General features: G+C 41.1%; 1 protein-coding gene across 2 annotated transcripts; it reads left to right on the forward strand.

Annotated features, from left to right (window-relative positions):
• The first annotated feature begins 5576 nt into the window (after positions 1–5576).
• On the forward strand, positions 5577–22254 carry exoc1 (exocyst complex component 1). Of its 2 annotated transcripts, XM_080032332.1 has the most exons (19): positions 5577–5625; positions 6812–6943; positions 7867–7997; positions 8353–8512; positions 9482–9669; positions 9842–10069; positions 10873–11005; positions 11577–11686; positions 15445–15594; positions 15869–15977; positions 16652–16696; positions 17608–17771; positions 18213–18326; positions 18578–18657; positions 18814–19042; positions 19778–19961; positions 20385–20584; positions 21421–21615; positions 21818–22254. In XM_080032332.1, exons 2-19 carry the CDS (start codon positions 6820–6822, stop codon positions 21968–21970), a joined length of 2697 nt encoding a protein of 898 aa, XP_079888458.1. In that variant the 5' UTR covers positions 5577–5625; positions 6812–6819; the 3' UTR covers positions 21971–22254. The 2 variants fall into 2 exon arrangements, with proteins under 2 accessions (XP_079888458.1, XP_079888459.1); XM_080032333.1 differs by lacking the exon at positions 16652–16696.
• The last annotated feature ends 122 nt before the right edge of the window (positions 22255–22376 follow it).

Consider the following 22376-nt stretch of genomic DNA (forward strand, 5'->3'; position numbering starts at 1 on the left):
TAGTAACATCACAAATCTTTGCACTCAAAACCAAAAGCTTCCAACCCCTGTATCCTTCAAATAAACCCTATAGCAAAGTGTGTATTGTGACAGTGTAATATAATTACTATAAAAGAATAAGAGAATACATGACAAGAAAAAAAATGTTCTCTGATTACGATAAATTAAAAAAATAAACATTACAAAAGTAATAAGGGAGCCATTTCCCTTATGTTGTTGAGCAGAAAATAATATGATTATCCAACATTTTCTTTAATCACCAAACTGAATCCATGGGGCGGCAACACAAATGAGCCTTTCTTTCATAGTTTTATGTTTTTTTTCTTTTCAAATTTGATTTGATTCTCAGCTAATCGTCGGTCATGACATTTTTTTTTACACAACATCAGCATCTGAGATTAGTCTCTGTCTTCATGTTCTCTTAAAAATGACCCCCTCTCTCTTTTTATCTCATCACTCTCAAACATGCCCTCTCACCCAAACACACAAAACAGGAGAGCACTCTTGCAAGAGCACACACACACACACACACACACACACACACACACACACACACACACACACACACACACACACACACACACACACACACACACACACACACACACACACACACACACACACACAGACACTTTTTTTCTAAAATTACATGATTACTTTAAAGCAGAAAAATCACACGCATGACCAAGCCTCCTAACAAGCAGAGAGCTCACGATGCATCGTTTGCTGCAGGGTAATAGCGGGCTCTAGGGCCTTACTTTGGAAGACCTGCCATGTTATTCCATATGTGTAATTTGGCAGCGATGAGCGAAGCTCACCTTAGGATGGGGTTACCAAAGTGAGGCTTTTCATACTACTGCCCAAACACTACACAAAAACAGTATCAATGTGCTTCTCAATAAGAAAGAAAGTACTAGAGAAATTTGACATCACTATAGATAGTAAAGCAATTGAGGTGGTAAATGAGTTTAAATATCTAGGTATAACTCTAGATCCTCAACTTAAGTTTGACTCACATATAAAGAAGCTATCTAAAACTGTAAAAACTAGTCTGAACTGCTTTAGACTTATCAGGTCATGCCTCTCCTTTAAGGCATCTCATTTGTATCTGCATGCCATGGTTTTTTCACATCTATCCTATTGCATCACTGCCTGGGGCCAGGCCACTGAGTCAGCTACTAGACCTCTATTCTCACTCTATAAACACGCTTTAAAAATTTTAGACCAGAAGCCACAGAAATGGCACCATTGTAAAATTATTGAGAAATACAATTTGTTGACTTTTTCCAACTTTATAAAATTCTGTTCCTTGAAAGTTGTTTTTAAGTGCCTAAATGGACTGGCCCCACAAGCAATGTCTCAGATCTTTAAAAAGACTGACAACTGCCAGACAATGACAAGGAGTATAACCAAACAAAACTGTAAAGTTCGAAGATGCAGGACAACATTTGGCCAATTATCTCTCTCAGTGCAAGGTACACACCTATGGAATTCTCTACCATCAGAGATTAAATCCCAAACAGAACTAAAGAGTTTTAGTGTGAAAGTTAAACAGTGGCTCAAGCAGCAGCAGAAATGTGAACATTAACGTCTCTCAAGTTATTTTAATAGAGCACTTTACTAATGTTTAATGCTAAATTGAATTATGTTTTAATCTGAAATGTATAACTACAGCTGTGTATTGACTCATGGTACCTATTAATTGTATTATTCACTGTATCTCTATCACTGCATTTATTGTATTTAGTATCTTTGATTGTATTTTAAAGCCTGACCCAGGGACAAAGACTGCAAATTAGCTGAAGCTAGACGTCTTATATGCATCACATTTTCCCATTTTTTTGTGGCAATGTTGTATGTATTGTCCCTGTCAAATAAAATTGTATTATTATTATTAACACTGTGTTCCGACAAGCTCTTTGTTTGTAGCCTTGCATTCAGGTGGCCACTTTTATGTACTTCATCCAAAGAGTCAATTTATAGGGGAAAAACCAATGGCATGGGAGGGACACTTGAATCAACGCACATCTGAAAAAAGGTTCTGTGTTTATTTTAGTTTGAACTCACAAAGTGTAAAAAAGACCTCTACGAGTTATACAGTGGTGCTTCATAATAATAAGTCAGCCTGTACGTATATGCAGATGTATTCATGCCAAATCTGACTCATAACAACAAAATGGGACCTCAAAAACAACCACCCGATGCCTTCTTCAAGCACATTAAAGGGCTGCGCTAAATGCCATCCAGATAGCAACTCAAATGTTTTTCGGATTCGGAAACTGAAAGAGAAAATGCAATTTGCCTTTTAATCGTCAGTGAGAATGTCAAATGTAGATCACACAGATGTAATCACCGTCCCCCGACACCGCACCGCCGACGTGAAAAGCCCCTTTTGATTGCTATAGTCATCCGCCAGTGCATCCCTGTCGCTGGGACTCCCTCATCAGTGTATAATACCCTGCGTTCCAAACCCCATACTTATCCCTACTATTTAGTATGCCAGAAAAAGATTTAGGATCTCCCAATACATGCACGTCAATTGTAGTATGCTGAAAATACATAAATGCCCCACTAACTCTGATAGCATTTTGGAGTATTCGTCTTTATTCTTGAAATTTCTCAACATAATGATAAAAAACTTCCTTATGTGAGTTTTTTCCCCCCTCCTGTGGCCCTATAGGCTACTTTAGTAGGCTATGTAGTGTGAAAAGAAAAAGAATGTGATTTGGAATGCAGGGATAGTGTCCTCCTGACAGTTCAGATAGTGTGGGAACACCTTCTCCTCACCTACAAAGTCCACCACAGCAAGATTGTGTTCCTCCTCTAAAATTGACTGTGAAGGAAGTTACGACACTGTATTCTAATGTTTTATTCACAGCTGCTTTTTACAGCAATTTTTAAAGGTGGAGGCAGTGATTCTGGAGAACATTAGCCTAGTGGTCAAAATCACTTTTTTTGTTGTCAAAATCAGTGAATATCTCCTAACAATCTACCTCCCGTCTGTAATGTTTGTGCACTGGACACTAAAAAAAAATCAGGTGTTAATACACAGCCTATAGGCCCTGTCAACGGATATGTTGCTATAGCTACGGTGGGCGCCCTTCGTTCACATAGCCTACCATTTGTTTACATACCAGTTCATAGAGCCTAGGCTGTGTATAAACACAAGTTTTTTTTGACAGGTGGCGGATCATGAGGAGATATTCACTTATTTGACAAAAAGTGATTTAGACAACAAGCGTCCTCCAGGTTTCGCCGACTCCACCTTTAATCTAGCACGTTGTTTTTGTGCCGTCATAAGCCCGTTGTAGGAACACCAACGTCAGCAGTGTCTGCGGACCTTTGACATTCACCAAGTATATAGACAGTAGGCTAAGTGCTGGAATAGAGGATATGGTGGGTGAATCATGGCTACAGGAAAGCACAACATGTGGCATAACAGAAATGTTGAAGAAACATAATGGTAGTGTGATCGTGTGTGTGTTTTGTAATGAGTGTGTGCGTGTGTGTGTGTGTGTGTATGTGCGTGCGTGCGTGCGTTGTGTGTGTGTGTAAGTAGTGTTGCGATGTACATTGCACATGTTGGGAAGAAAAACTATTTATTTTCACGGACGTATTGACCCAATCACAGGAGGCATTTTATGATTTTTCTGAATGGAAAATTTGACATTCAACTGGAAATACATAGTAGTTGCCTTCATGAGATGATGTAGGCTCACATATTCGTTAAGGAGAACATACTGTATCTGAAATAAAACAAATAGATAAACTGAGTTATCATGTTAGAGTTGTTAAAGTTTTCCCAGCAATTTAATGTCAAAATCTTGTGACTTCATTATGTTTCAGTTAATATGCATTTTAAGGGTTCTAAAAAACATCTTTTCAAAAAGATATTTATATATATATTAATAAGTGTTGTGTGTTTATTGCAATATTAAATCAATAACTTTGGCTCAATATGGCAATATAAGCTCTAATCACAAACTGCTCATCTTTCAAACCAATGGACAAAAACACAACAGTTACAGAGACCTGCAACAGGATAGGACATGACTTTACAGTGATAACTTGATCTACTTGTTCATTGTCTTCAGGAGGTTTTTCCATAGCTGTGGTAACACATTTTATGTTGCACGACGATTGATGAAAATAGAGATATGAGCACATACGTCATACATATTTTTGAAGTTGTAAACATATTCATCCAGTGCATGTCTCTGCTGCACCTCAAAGCATTGCCTGTCGATTGGTTGTTAATCATGTCTGTCTGACTTAGTAAACATTCTAGTCTAAGTTGGTACCATGGGCTTTCGCCAAAAATTGGTATGCCACTTTTATTGTTACTTTTATTGTTATGAATAAAACAACACTGACTAAACACTGTGGCCAATAGAGATGAAGTGTAAGAACAGAACACATGAGCAAGGCAATGATATCTGTTATGTGGATTAACAATGCCACCTGCTGTCAACTAAAGATCATGTATGGCATTACTCAAATGGCACATGTTAGAGGCACATTGGAACATTTAAAAATCCACCAAAATACATTTACAGTGTATATACAGTACATGATAAAGAACGTACAATGATGAGCTCGCTCTTGGATGTGTTGAACAACAGAGATTGCGGCCAGTGCATTTTTTTCTGGTGAAGTAGCCTACATTTGTTATAATGTTTGCACAGTTTGCATTTATTCCATCTACAAGTCCAATGTTGATTCTCTGATCGGGTAAATAAATGCTAAAATACATAACTTGAATCTAAAATGATTTGAAAACTAAAAATCTTCTGTCCATAATAAATATGGTTGACCTACTTTATAAGTGGTAAGTATGGTGCGTAGCCCGCAGCTGCAAACAACACCTGCACAACCACAACAATAAAACTCTAACTTGTGATATGACTAACATTTTGAGCTTCGCTGGAATGAGTTTTTAGACTGCATATTGCTGTCAGATAGAAGCAAAAGACTTCCCTCCATCTAATACTTTATTACAGTCCATTTTTTTTCTTCTTTTTTAATGGAGGAATGTGGTGTGATTGTACAATGTGGACCGCGTCACAGGATGTAAAGCATAAAGTCAATGGGGGAACCTTGTCCACATAGTAACAAAGAGTTTATAGGCAATTTCTAACCATGTAAGTTGTCAAATATGGGCTATAACTTCAAGTCATAACTTGAGTCTATGGCTTTGTATCCAGCAGGAGAGCAACAGTAGCCTATACACTCTTATTATATTTGTATGATAATTTAATAAGGATCTTTTGATAGTTGGTGTGCAGAGATGATTTTGAGAGAACATGGGCCTTGTAGGCTATATTGTAGCCTAGTTGTTCTCTGCTACAACTGGGGAAAACTTGATAGAAACAGAAAGGATTTAAGGGATATGTTAAAAATAATAACATAATTTTCTGTTATTTCCTAAAACAAGATTTTCTCTCCTCAAGACAGAGATGTAAATAGCCTAATGAATAAAATCTCCTTTCTGAAGATGCCGCAGCATCAGCACCATGATCAGCACCGCCTGTGTGGGTGGAGCAGGTGGGGGCGGATGTTGACACTGTCGTTGTCACATGACAACCCGGAAGTGAGAGGGCGGCTGCTGGGCTGACAAAACACAAGGTAGTAGCTACTTATGATGAATAATGTTGTCAGATTTCAGATAGATACACTTTGATAAATAACAGAAAATCACGGTGGTTAAGTTTATTGTATTGCCGATGTGCTAACAGTCTTCGTGTGTTCTTTGCAACCAGCTTAAGCGATGCTAACAGTAGCTAGCGCTAGCAGAAACGTCATTAGCCAGCGAGCTAACAGCCAGAGAGGACTTGACTGCTTTGACTTTGTCTGGTGCTTCATTGCTTCTCTGCTTCTCAGTCCTGAGTTACTTTACAATAAACCAACAAGTCTTCACATTATGCGTTGTATTAGTAAGTTCATGTTAGGTTGATATGGAGGAGAAAGCTCAAGCTAAATTCGATTTGGCCAAAGTAAGTGTATGTATGCATGTCAAAGTTTATTCAGAGTTGGAAACCATTGAACATTTATTTTTTACTGTTTATAAAGCAAATTGTTTTGGTCTGATGTCCACAGCTGGTTGTCTTTAAATATGTTTTAAAAGTCTTTCGTTTACATTTAATGACATAATGTGTTATTATCGATACATTGAATGCTATAGCCTATACTCACATATTGCCGTACTAACCTCGTTATTATTTGTGGGGTAAGTATCATATTCATACATGTAAATGGTAAAGCATCCACAACTCTTTTTCTAATTTTTGCTATATTTTGTCAAATATTATAACTCACTAAAATGTTTGGGATAAAAAGACGTCAAGAAAACTTATTCTGACCACATCAAAATCGTTGCTTTTTTAATGTCTCTCTTCGTTCCCTAAAGTGCTATTTTGACAGTTTTCTTTTTAATACGTTTATGATCAGTAAATACTTAATTTTTTGCCATTCTTGTTTTGTAAATTGCATTTTGTTGATTTAAAAAAAAACTAAAAAAACATTTAAAAGGCAACAAATAGAATCCTTGTAAAGTGTGTGTGTGTGTGTGTGTGTGTGTGTGTGTGTGTGTGTGTGTGTGTGTGTGTGTGTGTGTGTGTGTGTGTGTGTGTGTGTGTGTGTGTGTGTGTGTGTGTGTGTGTGTGTGTGTGTGTGTGTGTGTGTGTGTGTGTGTGTGTGTGCGCGCGTGGCGCGGCGGGGCGTGTGTGTGCGTGCGTGCGTGCGTGCGTGCGTGCGTGCGTGCGTGCGTGTGGAACAGTCATATGTAATACCATGTGTGTGCTCTGTATGACAGCAGCCACCATGACAGCCATCAAGCACGCTCTGCAGAGGGACATCTTCACGCCCAACGACGAGCGTCTCCTGGGCATCGTCAACGTCTGCAAGGCCGGGAAGAAGAAGAAGAACTGCTTCCTGTGTGCCACGGGTAAGTGCCCTCCAACCACATAACCTACAGCTGCAGGCGACCATTAAAGCTATAGTGTGTAACTTCTGATGCCCCCCATGAGGAACTCTCGAATAATTACAACAACACTGTGGCACATCTACATGAGGTTAAGCCTTCGGTGATCTTGCACTTTATACCTTCTGCTGTATGTCCAGGCTTTTTTCTTAGCAGTAGAATCAACAACTAAAACATTTTGTTGTCATTTTTGAAGTGCTGTGCCAGTGTCAGGGGGAGTGACACTGGTTTGTAAACTCTGCCATATACGGAGAAATAATAGAGCGAGTTTTGTGAAGCTGATAGTGGCATAATCCACTTTGTATCAACTCATTTGGCGATGGCTTGAATGTAACCGACACTCTTACGCACTACAGCTATTAAAGGTGCTGTAAGCGGAATGGTTCTTTTAGCTAACTTCCTGTCAGTGACTGCAGTTAGCAGTCCCCTCGCTCGTCCCTACGTTCACCACATTAATGCACTGCGGTCTTCAAGCAGCGAGTTATCTAGCATCATCTCAGATCCATAAGTGTGATAAAACATGATAAAAACGATCAAAACAGACATTGGGAAGGATTTTTACCTGCTCTGCCATTGTAGGCGCATACACATTCACCCTTATGTCGCTCTGGCGTGCACCGGCAGTGAGACCATGAGTGAGACGTGTGTCGGTTTATAGCGTTCTCTCTTGTGATTGGATATTAATTTCGGGATCCCACCAAAAAAGTTTATTTGCCGATTACATGCAGAGCAGCTGACTGAGAGATCGGCTTTATGAAACGCGCACATTATGTAAGTGATCACTGTATGAATAAAGAGCGATTTCACACTTATATTAACATAAATAAACCGCTTACTTCACCTTTAACTATGAAAGGTAAATATTTTCTGAAATACTGTGCTTACAGTCACTACCGAGAGACCGGTCCAGGTGAAAGTGGTGAAGGTGAAGAAATCGGACAAAGGGGACTTCTACAAGCGGCAGCAGACGTGGGAGCTCCGCGATCTGACGGAGGTGGACGCCAAAGATGCGAGCAAGGTCAGATAAAATAGCTTTGTAGCCCCCCACATGAAGAACCTCGCCCAACGGCTGTTCTCAAATAATTCTGCGCTCATATCGTTAGCCTCATAGCATAATTGCCTAAATCATATTTACTCTACTCTACTTTTACTCTACATCTACTCTATTCTACATCTACTCTACATCTACTTTACCCTACTCTATAACCCCTTAACATATGACTTAGGCAGTTATGCTATTAGGCTAATGAAAAGTAGATGTAGAGTAGAGTAGATGGAGAGTAAAAGTAGAGTAGAGTAAATATGATTTAGGCAATTATGCTATGAGGCTAACGATATTCTTCTCTTCTTCTCTCTCTGCTTGTGTGTTGTAGGAAAACCCTGAGTTTGACCTCCACTTTGAGAAGGTGTACCGCTGGGTGGCCAGCAGCGCGGCCGAGAAGAACTCCTTCATCTCCTGCATCTGGAAGCTGAACCAGCGCTACCTGAGGAAGAAGGTGGAGTTTGTGAATGTCAGTTCTCAGCTGCTGGAAGGTGTGCAAAAAAAGTCCTTTTTACTCTTGAGCGCATGATTTGATTTGATTGTATTGCCTTTTAAAATGCCTGTCTCTCTTTCTCTGTGTGTGTGTGTGTGTGTGTGTGTGTGTGTGTGTGTGTGTGTGTGTGTGTGTGTGTGTGTGTGTGTGTGTTGCTCATGTTTGTAAAAGTGTTCTAATTTTGAAGTGAGACCCTCTTTTTTGGTTCGTTTTGTAATAGCATGTTTAACAGTATGTATCACTTCTTTTGTATCTTGGCTTTTTGTGGTATGGCCTTTTTCTGTGTTTAAATTCTTCTTTATTCTCACTTTTTTTCCTCTCTTTAACTTTCTCTGGCCAGAACTTCCTAAAGCGGAAGGTTGGTAGGACTTAACTTGCCCTCTCCTCAACCCCCCCCTATTCTCTGCATTCTTACCTCTCATCATGACCTCATTCTCACTAGAGACTGTCTCACCTCCCTTCACTTAATAAGGGACGGGCATGATTCATTTTTCAATGATCATAACACACACTTAGCCCCATGTATGTATTTACTTCACTTTAAGCTCGTTTTTTTTTCTCTTTTTTTTTCTTTTACTGGTCCATTCCATCTTCATGTATAGGATTATTCACCAACACTGGTTCATTTATTGTTTTATAGTTCCAGAGCATTGCTTTGATTTGGATTATCAGTCTTTTTCCATCAACAAAAATACAGAGAAAGTCCATTTCGCTGCTTGTATCCATTTTCTTATAGGCGTCCGCTTCACACCAGTGGTAAACAATGAGTCACTATATAGAGTATCAAAAATCAGTCCGATTCATTTCAAATGCGTTTTAAGACTTCAGCTTGCATACATCTCTTCCAGAGGGATTTTTGTCTGTAGTTGTTCTTACAAGAGGTGGAAAAAAAACCCACAATGTTACCAAACATATGAACCGTGTCTTTAATGTGCATTTCCATTGTCTCTGCTTTTGATGGGATCAGAGTCGGTGCCGAGTGGCGAGAGTCAGAGTGTTGCCGGGGGCGACGAGGACGCCCTGGACGACTACCAGGAGCTGAGCACGCGCGAGGAGCAGGACATCGAGGGCATGATGGAGGTGTGTGAGTACGCCATCTCCAACGCAGAGGCCTTCGCCGAGCAGCTCTCCAGGGAGCTGCATGTGCTGGATGGGGTGAGTGAAGATGCTGCTCAAAGACCTGTGTTATGAAAGCGTGCACACTTTATAAGTGATCACTGTATGAACATAGGGGCGATTTAACATGTATGTTAACATCAATATATCACTCACTTCACCTTTTTAACACATTTGAATCCCCCTCTTTGTTGTTTCCTTCCATCAAAAGGCCAACATCCAGTCCATCATGGCGTCGGAGAAGCAGGTGAACATCCTGATGCAGCTGCTGGACGAGGCCCTGGGCGAGGTGGACACCATCGAGGGCAAGCTGAGCAGCTACGAGGAGATGCTGCAGAGTGTCAAGGACCAGATGGACCAGATCTCCCAGAGCAACCGCCTCATCCAGATCAGCAACACCAACAACGGCAAGCTGCTGGACGAGATCCAGTTCTTAGTGGTGAGGATGGTGGAACACAACACAACTCATATCGTTAGCCTCATAGCATAATTGCCTAAATCATATTAACTCTACTCTACTTTTACTCTCCATCTACTCTATTCTACATCTACTCTACTCTTCATCTGCTTTTCGTTAGCCTAATAGCATAATTGCCTAAGTCATATTTTAAGGGTTATAGAGTAGGGTAAAGTAGATGTAGAACAGAGAAGATGTAGAGTAAAAGTAGAGTAGAGTAAATATGATTTAGGCAATTATGCTATGAGGCTAACGATATTAAGACAGTGTGACATTTAAAAAAGTGATTAACATATAAGGTGTTGCATATGTTATACATTACAAACCCATTTGAAAAATTGGTTGTAGATATTTGGCTTTGTTTCTATGTGGAAGTTCTGCCTGAGATAAATATAAACAATCAAAATAAGAGTAAAGACTATTATACTCTCTTTTAGACTTATTGAAATGTATTGAAATTGTTCTGGTACAGGATGTTAAAATCCTTTTTTCTAGCATCGAACACTGAATAACATCAAAATAAATGCCTTTTAAATATATAAGTTTGAAATCACATTAATTTCAGAAATCACAAACATTTAAAAATGTAATAAAAAAAAATGTACATTAATTTCGTAACAAAATGTATCCAACTGAGTACTGAACGAATGGATTTTGTTCCATGCTTTTTTACCCTGGCAAGAAATATTCTTGTTTGCTAGATGTGAAGCCTCGATTATATACTTAAATAAATAGCTGGATTGTTAGACTGTGTGTGTGACGGTGGGATGTCTCTCCTTGTGCAGAACTACATGGACCTGTCTAAAGGGCACATCCGCGCCCTGCAGGAGGGAGACCTGACGTCCCCTAAAGGCATCGAGGCCTGCATCAACGCCTCTGAAGCGCTGTCGCAGTGTATGAACGTAGCCCTCCGCCCAGGTCAGTCCAACACACACATACTGGTTGATCAGCTCAATCAGTTTGCTTTAAGTTCTCACTGATTTGACGCTCAGAAATAGCACATTAGGAAAAACTTAAAGCTCAGGAAACAACATTCTAATTATCTTTGGTGTGGTCACAAACAGTTATACTGTAGATTTGAATGCTGATTGCTTTTTAATGCCGATACATTTCCTTAAGTTTGTAATCAAATGAGTACTCTAATACTGTATATATGGAGAACATTTGTTATGAGATTTCAGGGAAAGCAGAACAATTTTAACAGATATGGCAGCCTTTTCTTGACTATATAACGGTCCTGAAGTGACCTTTGACTTTTTATTTTTTGCTTAACATTTGCCTTTAGTTTAAACAATGTCCTTAGAAACCTGTAAAGTAGAGTACACCATGTTGGTTGTTTGTTATGTTTTATCTTTTGTTTTTGTGTTCACTTTTTCTGTGTGTGTGTGTGTGTGTGTGTGTGTGTGTGTGTGTGTGTTTGTGTGTTTGTGTTATTTGAAAAAAAAAATATATATAATGAAATGAGATTCTTATGCTTCTCCTACCCCAGGCCATGAAAAGCTGGTGGCTGTCAATCAGCAGCAGCTCCTGTTTGCAGAGCTGAGGGACACGTTCGCTCGCCGCCTCACCAATCACCTCAACAACATGTTCGTCCACCAGGTAAACAGACACACTCCATAGATAGTATAAAAAAGGCACACTCTTACTGATGGGGACGGGACTCGTATAAGAATTTTTTTTCTAGTTCCTTAGTTTCCTATTTATAGGTGGTAGGTGACACAAGATTATCCCTTTAAAGACCTACTTCACCAGTGGAAATATGAAGGTGTATTGAACTCTGAGATCCTACGTAGTATACATGTGCAAACATTTTAGAAATCGGTTCATCCTAGCCTGAGAAAAGGCAGGAAAAAGTGTTTTATGGTCTCACTGTCCAACCCTACATTTTACCATGCGTGACATCACACATGGTAAAATGTAGGGTTAGGATTAACAGGACAGCTGGGCCAAGGGAAGACTGAGACCCCGTTTCCAACATGTGGTTTTTGTGATCTGATCACATGAAAACAGCTCTAACTACAGGTGAAAACACTCTCAAGACGCATTGAGATCGGATCACAAAAACCACATTTAACCACATGCCTTTGATGTGTGGGGTCAAGCAATGGTTTAGAAAACAAAACACATAAACAGATCGTTTCTTGCAGACTCTGCACCATTTCAAACCTTAGGCAGCATGATCAGTAGGCAGCAGGCTTTACCTCAGAGGCTTGTGAGCTCATTTTGAACCAAATTCAACAAAATGCAATGAAGTGAATCAGCAAAGATCACTCCATAACTACCTGTCTCACATGCAACTGAGGGACAAATCGAGAGTGACTCACTTCTAAAAAGTTCATTTTTGAAAAGTTTTACGTGTTGTAATGTTGAATTGAAATGTTAATTATGTCAGGTAAAGAGTGAGGATAAAGTAAAAAGCTGAAAAACTGAGTTTAGTGATTATTTATGCTTTTTGCCTTAGAAACAGTCAAACCAGGCGAGAACTGACCGAGAAGGTCTGTTGGCCCTAAATTAAAAAACTAAGGGAAATATCTGTGGTAATGGGTTGGACTCAAGTCAGACTAAAGGTGTAACACAAAATTAATTGATCATTTATACTTTATAGGCTTTAAAAAACAGCCGAACCGGGCGGGGTCATTTTGACCCCAGAAGATCAAGGGTGTTTGTATTTGCTTCTATTAAAAAAATCTAAGTGATTCAAAAACTGTTTTTTCACTAACATTTGACATAAGCCACTCTCTAATGAGTCATATAGTCAAAATCATGTTAAGGATTTTTTAAATTTTTATTTATTTAATTTTAAATCGATTTTTTTTTATATTTTTATGTAAACAAGGTCAGACTAAAGGTGTAACACAACATTTATTGACAATTTATACTTTAGGCTTTAAAAAAACACCAAACCGTTTGGGGTGAAAATGACCCCAGAGGACCATGGGTCAGTCGGGAGTACATTACGAGGGTTAAAAATAAAAGTCAACTCGCGTTTGGCTAGTAACAGGCTTTTAATGTGAAGGCGCACAGGAAATATTCTGTTCGCACAAGCAGTAACTTAACTGCATTAATATAGAAAGCCTTTATTGTACTGGTGGTGGTGACAAGAGTGTATCAGAGGCAGACGTTAGAAAAGCCGCCCGGCGAGCACACATCTTTCACCAGCCAAAGTGGCGTGATAGCTTACTCGCTTAAGAGTTTTTACTTTTATATACTATCTATGATATTTACCCGCATTTGGCGAGTGTTAATGTAGAGCCCTCTAAGTAGTGTTGTGCATCGCTCCTCCTTGTCTAAATGAGAAAGTAGCCTATCTCGTCAACCTAGACTGGTAATTATCTTCTTATGTAATGCATTTTAATAGCAAATGCGATTAAAACTGTGGCAATGTACAGCCCTGTATGTTTACTTGTTTGAACCCCACCGGTTAAAAACACCAATGCAAACGGAAATGATGTACGTGTTGATGTACATACAGAGCGGGTAAATGGTATCCGATCACAAGTAGACAAAGAAGTCACATGTAAAAAGACAAGTGTGAACACACGGACTGAGAGCTGGCCACCTTTGATCGGATTACCAAAATCACATCATAATCCCAGGTGGAAACAGGGCCTGAGTGAAGAAAAACCTCATTCATTATATTGTAATAGCGATTTTATAATGATAGAACGCTGGTTCCGTATGGGTGAATAATTCCTTTAAGGTTTTAGAATATAAAAGATTGACTGGGATTAGTGGATACAATATCTACAACGGCATGGATCAACAGCAGTGGACAGTAACCAAGTAGATTTATTCAAGAACTGTACTTACATAATTGTACCTTACTTTAGTTTATTATATATCCAGTTCTTCTATTGAAACAGGTTTATGTTCCAGAAGTTAATTTCTCCCATATATCATGTCACGTTTAGCTAACTCAACTGTGTATATACAGACGTAGTTGAAGCCAGCTCCACCTGTAGCAACTCCCAACAGTAAAATGCTGCTGATACATTGATGCATCAGAATTCACAATCTAATAAGGTCAGATAAGAGAGAATCAGAGACACTTTTACTGTACAACCAGTACTTTTTTAACTTTTACATACTGTAGTATTTCTTTATTGGTGGGCTGGAGCTTTTTACTTAAGGAAAAGTTCGGAGCAGACTTATGAATTATTCATACATGCTTTTAGCTGTTCAGTTATTAAGGCTGCTGGGTTTTGTTTTTGTATTTTTTCTAAGTTGGTGACAACTCAGAAGTCACTTTACATCTTGTAGATGCTTAACGACATGTTTAGACCCGTTGTCAATTTAGCAGCTCAACATCACATCAGAGTAACAGCAGAGAAAAGCACAGGGAGCGGGGTTTCTTTTCTTTGCAGATTTGAGAGTATGATCTCGTGTGGTCCTCACACCTTTTGCCGTTGTGTGTCTGCTCTGCCGGGAAAAAAGGGCTATACTTCCTGTTTCCTCTCTTCCTGGGCTTTCCTTTGTGTGGTTTCCTTCCAGTTGTGTCCCTCCTCTTCTGGTGTCTCTCTCTCTCCCTCCCTCTCTCTCTCTCTCTCTCTCTCCCTCCCTCTCTCTCCCTCTCTCTCTCTCCCTCTCTCCCTCTCTCTCTCTCTCTCTCTCTGTGTGTTGCTCACTTTGAATCATCCCACCTCTGCTCTCTGTGTCTCTGTGTGTGTGTCAGTTCAACCACTTCAGTCACTTCAAAATGACCATCCCTCAGTTCTATAGGTCCTCCTGTCTGTCGCTGCCAGTGAGTACCCTCACAGCAACCCCCCCCCCCCCACACACACACCTCCTCCACTTGCCCCCCCTTCTTTGCTAATGTTTGACCCACTCAAACCCTCACTCCAACTGACATGTCATTCCTTCCGTAGCCCATCATCTTTATTGCATGGGTAATGTATTCTAACGACGCTAACATCTCTCATTTGATCTTAAAGCTGAAGAGGCGCCACTCATCCCTGTCTGCAGCTGTGAGCTTTTTCTGTTTTTGTTTGTTTGGGTGCTATAACTTGGCTTTTGTGGCACAAGATCTCATATCATTAAATCCTGTTGCCTGGTCTGGTCTGCTTGCATGTCACTTGAGGGGAGAAGTGAGGAGAACATTAGTAAGAAATACATTGCATAAAAAAGCTTGTTAATAAGTTGAGCTGAGGAAGTGGTGGAACTTTAAAAAACGTGGTTTGGTGGTTATGTGAGGTTAACGCATCCCGTGAACACACCCTTTTCTGTGATAGGAAAGCCAGATCGTGTCTGTGTATATAGAGAGAGATGCACTGGGACTCTATATATAAGGTTTGCCTACACCAACTCTTTAATTGCATGCATTGCTAATTGTCCGTCCGTCCCCCCCCTCTGTCATTCAGGGCCACGACCAGAGCTCCACCCTGTCTCAGCACAACACGGAGCTGACCCTGCCCAAACACAGCCCCCTCCACAGGGACCTGCTGCGCTACGCCAAGCTCATGGAGTGGCTGAAGAACACCCACCGGGAGAAGTACGAGGGCCTGTCACGGGTCAGTGCTGTTGAACTCACAGAAAATACTTCAAGCCATCGTAGAAACACGCTTCCTTTGCGCAAAGTTGAATGAGAACAGTTACAGTTGTAATAATTCCTTTTGTGTGCAAAGTGTTCCAAGTCTTTATGCTAAGCTAACGGTCCAGTGGCTAAGGCTTCATGGTTTACTGTATAGACATTGGAACACCGGTCGGTCTTCATAGTGTATTTTCAAAATGTCTAATTTTTCTTTGTTTTTTGCATTTAAACAAATGTCATCTCCTTCCTTTCAGACCTATGTTGACTACATGAGCAGATTATATGAACGAGAGATCAAAGATTTCTTTGAGGTGGCCAAGATAAAGATGGCGGGTACGACCAAGGAGGCCAAGGGCAAGTTTGGTAAGTGATCCGCAGGCCTGTGTGTCTACTGCAAGTTAATGGTGTTATGTGTAATTAGGATTCCTTTGTACACTCTGTTTAACATGTAGTTCACTTGAAGGCAAGATAAAATGTACCTGCATCTTGTCATTGTCTTGTCTAGTTTTGTATTGTTCTCTCACACTGAATATAATGGAACACGTCTGTATACATAAAAAACAAAGCCTGGTTCTTGTACTGCCTTTGCTGCATTACATCTGTTACCAAAAGCATGTTTTCCTAGGGTGTGCTCCCTATGTCCTGACAATAGTTTTGCCTTTTGATGATGTTCACTTTTCCCTTCATACAAGGACTTCACACGTCCACTTCTCTACTCCTGAATATTTCATTTCTTAATAACAGGACTTTCTGTTGAGCTTGTGTTTTTCGTCAGAATGACAGAACTGTGCTTTCTGCGTTCTGTAGCAGCTTTTCTTGCTGAAAACAAACCCTCCCCCCCACCAAAAAAAAGCATTTGTTTTCCAAAGGTTTGTCCGAACCACTGGCACACCTTAGCCGCTGCAGTGCACGTCACGTCAGCATATATGTAACTTACTCTGTACATCTAACATCTAGCCTCACTCCTTCCCGTGCTGCATGTTGTTTAAGCCTAACCTGTCTCTGTCTTTGATGCCTGCCTTTCTAACTGGCTGCAGCCACGCTTCCGCGGAAAGAGAGTGCACTCAAACAGGAAACGGAAAGTAAGTATGACATTTGGATAGCGCTATTCCCTCCATTAATGACCCACTCTACTTCTTACCACTGTGCCTTACATAGCTGCACTACAAAGGAATCCTTTGTACTAAGCCTTTCGCTCCCCCAATACATACCACCTTAAGCTCTGCCAATCAGAAACATTGCCATGACCTGGTGTGTTTGTTCTAAACCTTCACACTACAGTTGCATCATCACATATTCAAGTGCCTCGTTTCCACTAAGCAGCGCGGTTCGGTTTGGCACAGCACAGTTTGGAAGGGAAAGAGTACCATAGGTCTGGCTTGCGTTTCCACAAGGGACAGTCCCCTTTCTTGATAGGCGGGGTTTATGCCACTAGTCTATGGGGTCAGAGCCGTAGAGTGTTGGTCGCGTTAGCTACGTAACTATTGTGACATCATAGCAGCGGGGCAAAGTGTAGCCCGCTGATTAATTAAATGAAGAGTAAAAACGCCACACAATAAACAAAGAGCTGTGTGCCGACTATTCTTCACTCTTGTAGAGGAGACTACACACACATGGGTTTATCTCTCGCACAGAAATGATTCGTAGACCAATGAACGGACCGCATTGTGTAGCTCCACCCTTAAGGGACCCTTTGGGATGGCTTGATACCGAAAGGTTGACAAAAATAGGTGCGATAAGGTTTGCTTATTTTTAGTACCCTTTCCAACTTCTGACAGTGGAAACTTCAATAAATGAACCGAACCAAACCGCAGCGCTCAGTGGAAACAAAGGCTTTATTCTATGTTAAATGGCTAATCATAATAAGCATTGGTAATCTTGGGTTCTCTCTTATGATTTGACTACGCAGTTGAATTTTATAATTTTATAGTTGATTGTGTTGTCCCTTACTGCGTGACATTGAAGCCCCACTGCCTTGTTGTGCTGCGTTAAGGCCTCCATGGCAGCTCTGGGAAGCTGACAGGCTCCACCTCCAGCCTCAACAAGCTGACGGTGGCGGGCTCCAACAGCCGGCGCTCCCAGTCCTCCTCTCTGCTGGACATGGGCAACATGTCCGCCTCCGACCTGGACGTGGCCGACCGCACCAAGTTTGACAAGGTGACACTGTCTGCCACACAGGGCAAAGATTGCAATCAAACAAATTAAAGGTGCTGTCAAGTGATTCTGGAGAACGCTTGTTTGTCAAAGTCAGTGAATATCTCCTCGCGATCCGCTACCAGTCTGTACTCCGTGTGCGCCGAAACAAAAATCTGGTGTTGTTCATACACGGCCTAGGCTCTGTAAACATTTGCTAGCAATGGTGGGCCCCCCTTTGTTTACATACCAGTTAACAGAGCCTAGACTGTGTATTAACCTCAGATTTTTTTTTGCAGCACACACACACAGTACGGACAGGTAGCGGACCCTGATTTTGTCAACAAGCATGCTCCAGAATGGCTCACTCCACCTTTTTAAATGAGGAATGGAAATGTTAGTACATGAACATACAGTATGTGTTGAGAGATGACATGGTGACTGCTTGCTGTGTGTGTGTTGTAGATATTTGAGCAGGTCCTCAGTGAGCTGGAGCCTCTGTGTCTGCTGGAGCAAGACTTCATCAGCAAGTTCTTTAAGCTGCAGCAGCACCCGGCAGTCATCCCCCCTCTGGCTCAGGTAAAATGTCTAGATGCTGGAAGTAGCTGTTGACAGGAGGATGTTGATACGGTGTGGCGCATATTGTACTTTCTAGAACGTTAAAAAATGGTCTAATCCTTCATTTTTTACATCTGTAGCTGTACCTAGTGTGTGTGTGGTTCAATCTGGAATTATTCCAACATTTTGTCTTGCCTCGAAGCGTCATTCATATGCATGTCATTTTTGGTATTGTAAAGTTTTTTTTAACGTCTCCTCTTATCTTATGTCAGCCTGAAATGGAGGAGTCGGATGGAGGCACGCCGTCAAGGATACCTCCCCAGGCTGAACACAGGCACTCCTTATCATCAGAGTGAGTTGTCGGATACAAATAATAATGATAACCCATCTTCACTGCCATAGTCATTATTCATATTTTCTCCTTGTTTCACTTTGACACTGCCTTTTCCAATTTTTTTCTGTCTTTTTTCTGTTCACTTTTTTTTTCGGGGGGGGGGGGGGACTGAAGGAAAGACATGGTTCGGCTGATGATGAATAAGATCTTCCAGAGCATTGAGACGGAGCTCAACAGTCTCATCGCCCTGGGAGACAAGATAGACAGCTTCAACTCTCTGTACATGCTGGTGAAGATGAGCTACCACGTGTGGACGGCTGAGAACGTGGACCCGGCCTCCTACCTCAGCACCACGCTGGGCAACGTGCTGGTCACCGTCAAGAGGAACTTTGACAAATGTATTGTGAGTATAGAGACAAATCGTTAGCCTCGTAGCTTAATTGCCTAAATCATATTTACTCTACTCTACTTTTACTCTACATCTACTCTATTCTACATCTACTCTACTCTACATCTACTTTTGGTTAGCCTAATAGCATAATTGCCCAAGTCATATTTTAAGGGTTATAGAGTAGGGTAAAGTAGATGTAGAGTAGAGTAGATGTAGAACAGAGTAGATGTAGAGTAAAAGTACAGTAAATATGATTTAGGCAATTATGCTATGAGGCTAAAGAAATATAGGCTTTACCGTCGCCATATTACCATTATGATTTTATGTATACATTACCTCATCGCAACGCATCTTTGTGGCCTCTCTCCATGGACCTATTCTCTCACTTTTCTAAACAAATGCACACGCAGCAGCGGGCATGTGCTTGGACGCTGGTGTCGTAAAAACACTACCATATTTGACCATTTTAATAGTTTTATTTGGAGATTTTTCAGACAAAATAATGCAGCATAAACACACACGCACGCGCACACACACTAAACCCCGAAAAAAAGGAACACAAAGACAAAATAAAACAAACACTCTACTAAACAGGTTTCTATGGTCATCCATTCATACAACTACATTGTCTCGAGGCAAATGCCAAACTGAAAACAAAAAGTCATCGAGGTGTAAAAACTGAAAGCTACTTTAAAGAAGGGTTATAAATAGAATATATGGTGTGTCCCCCCCCCCCCCACCCCGCAGTCCTACCAGATCAGACAGATGGAGGAAGTGAAGATTTCCAAAAAAAGCAAAGTGGGCATCCTGCCCTTCGTCACCGTGTTCGAGGAGTTCGCCGAGCTGGCCGAGACCATCTTCCGTAACGCAGAGCGCCGAGGGGACCTGGACAAAGCCTACGTCAAGCTCATCAGGGCGGTCTTCATGAACGGTGAGAAATGCACCTACTTTAAGGAATACTTCACCCACACGGAACCGGCGTTCTATCATTATAAAATCACTATTATAATATAATGAATGAGGTTTTTTTCCCCCTCAGTCTTTCCTCAATCTTCCCTTGGCCCAGCTGTCCTGTTAATCCTAACCCTACATTTTTACTAGTGTGATGTCACACTATTAAAATGTAGGGTTAGATAGTGAGACCATAAAACACTCTTTCTGCCTTTTCTCAGGCTAGGGTGAACCGATTAAAAAAAAAAAAAACGTTTGCACATTTATACTACATAGGATCCCAGAGTTCAATACACCTTCATATTCCCACTGGTGAAGTAGCTCTTTAATGTCAATAGAGGGTGTGGTATTTACGTGGTATGTGATGCCTTTGAAACAATGTTTTGGTTTTGGTCCTTCTCAGTGGAAAAGGTAGCCAGCGAAAGCCAGAAGACGCCGCGAGACGTGGTGATGATGGAGAACTTCCACCACATCTTCTCCACGCTGTCCCGTCTGAAGATCTCCTGCCTGGACGCAGAGAGGAGAGAGGCCAAGCACAAGTACACAGACCACCTGCAGTCCTACGTCATCAACTCTCTGGGCCAGCCTCTAGAAAAACTCAACGTGAGTGAACTGAGTTTACGGAAAAACCTTTGTCATGTTCCTGGACATTGGAGTCTGCAGGATGTGAACATTTGCTGCGTTCCTTTTTATATTACAAGTTCCTGTTGCATCATCAGGAAATAAAAAGAAAAAGCATGTCGTGAACGTATTTTTTTAATTTTGTGCATACAAATATCGTGAGTAGCGTCATATCTGCTAGATAGGAAAAGGAGCAGTAGCTACCAGGTGTACATGTGATTTAATGTGACACAAATGATAAAGAAGGTTATATTATCAAAGTGTGCTGAGCAGCCATGTTGAATGTTGAACTCTGGGTTAGCGAGGTTCCTCAGAGTTTACAACTTGGAATTCGGACCTCAGGGATGGTGTGTGTGTGTGTGTGTGTGTGTGTGTGTGTGTGTGTGTGTGTGTGTGTGTGTGTGTGTGTGTGTGTGTGTGTGGGGGGGGGGGGGGTGTTCCTGTTTAAATTTCAGACTGGGAACTCGGAAACTCCCCCTGCTTTCCAATTCCCATACTTCCCTACTATTTAGTATATCAAAATAAGATTTAGGATGTCCCAATACATGCACGTCAATTGTAGTCCAATGAAAATACATAAATGCCCCACTAACTCCAAAAGCATTTTGAAGTATTCATCTTTATTCTTGACATTTCTCTATCTGATTTTTTTTCTTTCTCCTGTGGCCCTTAAACTCTTCTGTACTTTAGTATGTAGTGTAGTAAAAAGAAAAAGTATGTGATTTGGAACGCAGGGTCCCACTTCCAAATTCAACTGGAAGTGGAACACATCATTACTGATGCATTGTGGGTAAACATGACTCATCTCACTCCCGCAGCATTTCTTCGAGGGCGTGGAAGCACGTGTCGCTCAGGGCGTTCGAGAAGAGGAGGTGAGCTACCAGCTGGCCTTCAACAAACAGGAGCTGCGTAAAGTCATCAAGGAGTATCCCGGCAAAGAGGTGAAGAAGGGACTGGACAATCTCTACAAGAAGGTGGACAAGCATCTGTGTGAGGAAGAAAGTCTGCTACAGGTGAGACATTTAAACTGCTAAGCCTGTTGGTCTTGTACACACGACGCGTTGTCCAGGCACTGTCACACACACACACACACACACACACACACACACACACACACACACACACACACACACACACACACACACACACACACACACCTTTCCTCAGCTCCTCTGTAGTCTAAACTGTTGCTCCTATGTTATTTACTCCCCCTAGGTGGTGTGGCACTCCATGCAGGACGAGTTCATCCGTCAGTACAAGCACTTTGAAGATTTGATTGGCAGATGCTACCCCGGATCTGGAATCACCATGGAGTTCACCATCGGGGACATGTTGGAGTACTTCTCCAGCATTGCTCAGTCTCATTAATCTCTTTTTACTTTGCACTAAAGATTCACTTCTGCCTCACACTAGCTACTCACACAAACTACCCTGTATTTTTTTCTTTTGGACAATTATCATTTCCTCTGTGTATGTCTGTGTATTTCAATGAAAGGGATATGATCAGTGGACAGTGGTGCATTTCATCTCTGCTTCATGTTACTGTTCCTCTGAGATTCAAAAAAATTCTGCTCTCACTTTATTGTTTGTGTTATATTTTTGTTATTTCTCTTCTGCCATATGTACATAATAAATTTGCAGTTGCTGTATCACATAGGTGTATTCTTTGTTATTGTTAAGCACGTGACACTGAATGTTTCTGTGTATGCTTTGGTTAAACCATGGGGTTTAAGCCATATACTGTATATACCAAGTACATATAAAGAAACCCAGA

This window comes from Ammodytes marinus (genome assembly GCF_949987685.1).
Source record: "Ammodytes marinus genome assembly, chromosome: 8".
Lineage (NCBI taxonomy): Eukaryota > Metazoa > Chordata > Actinopteri > Uranoscopiformes > Ammodytidae > Ammodytes > Ammodytes marinus.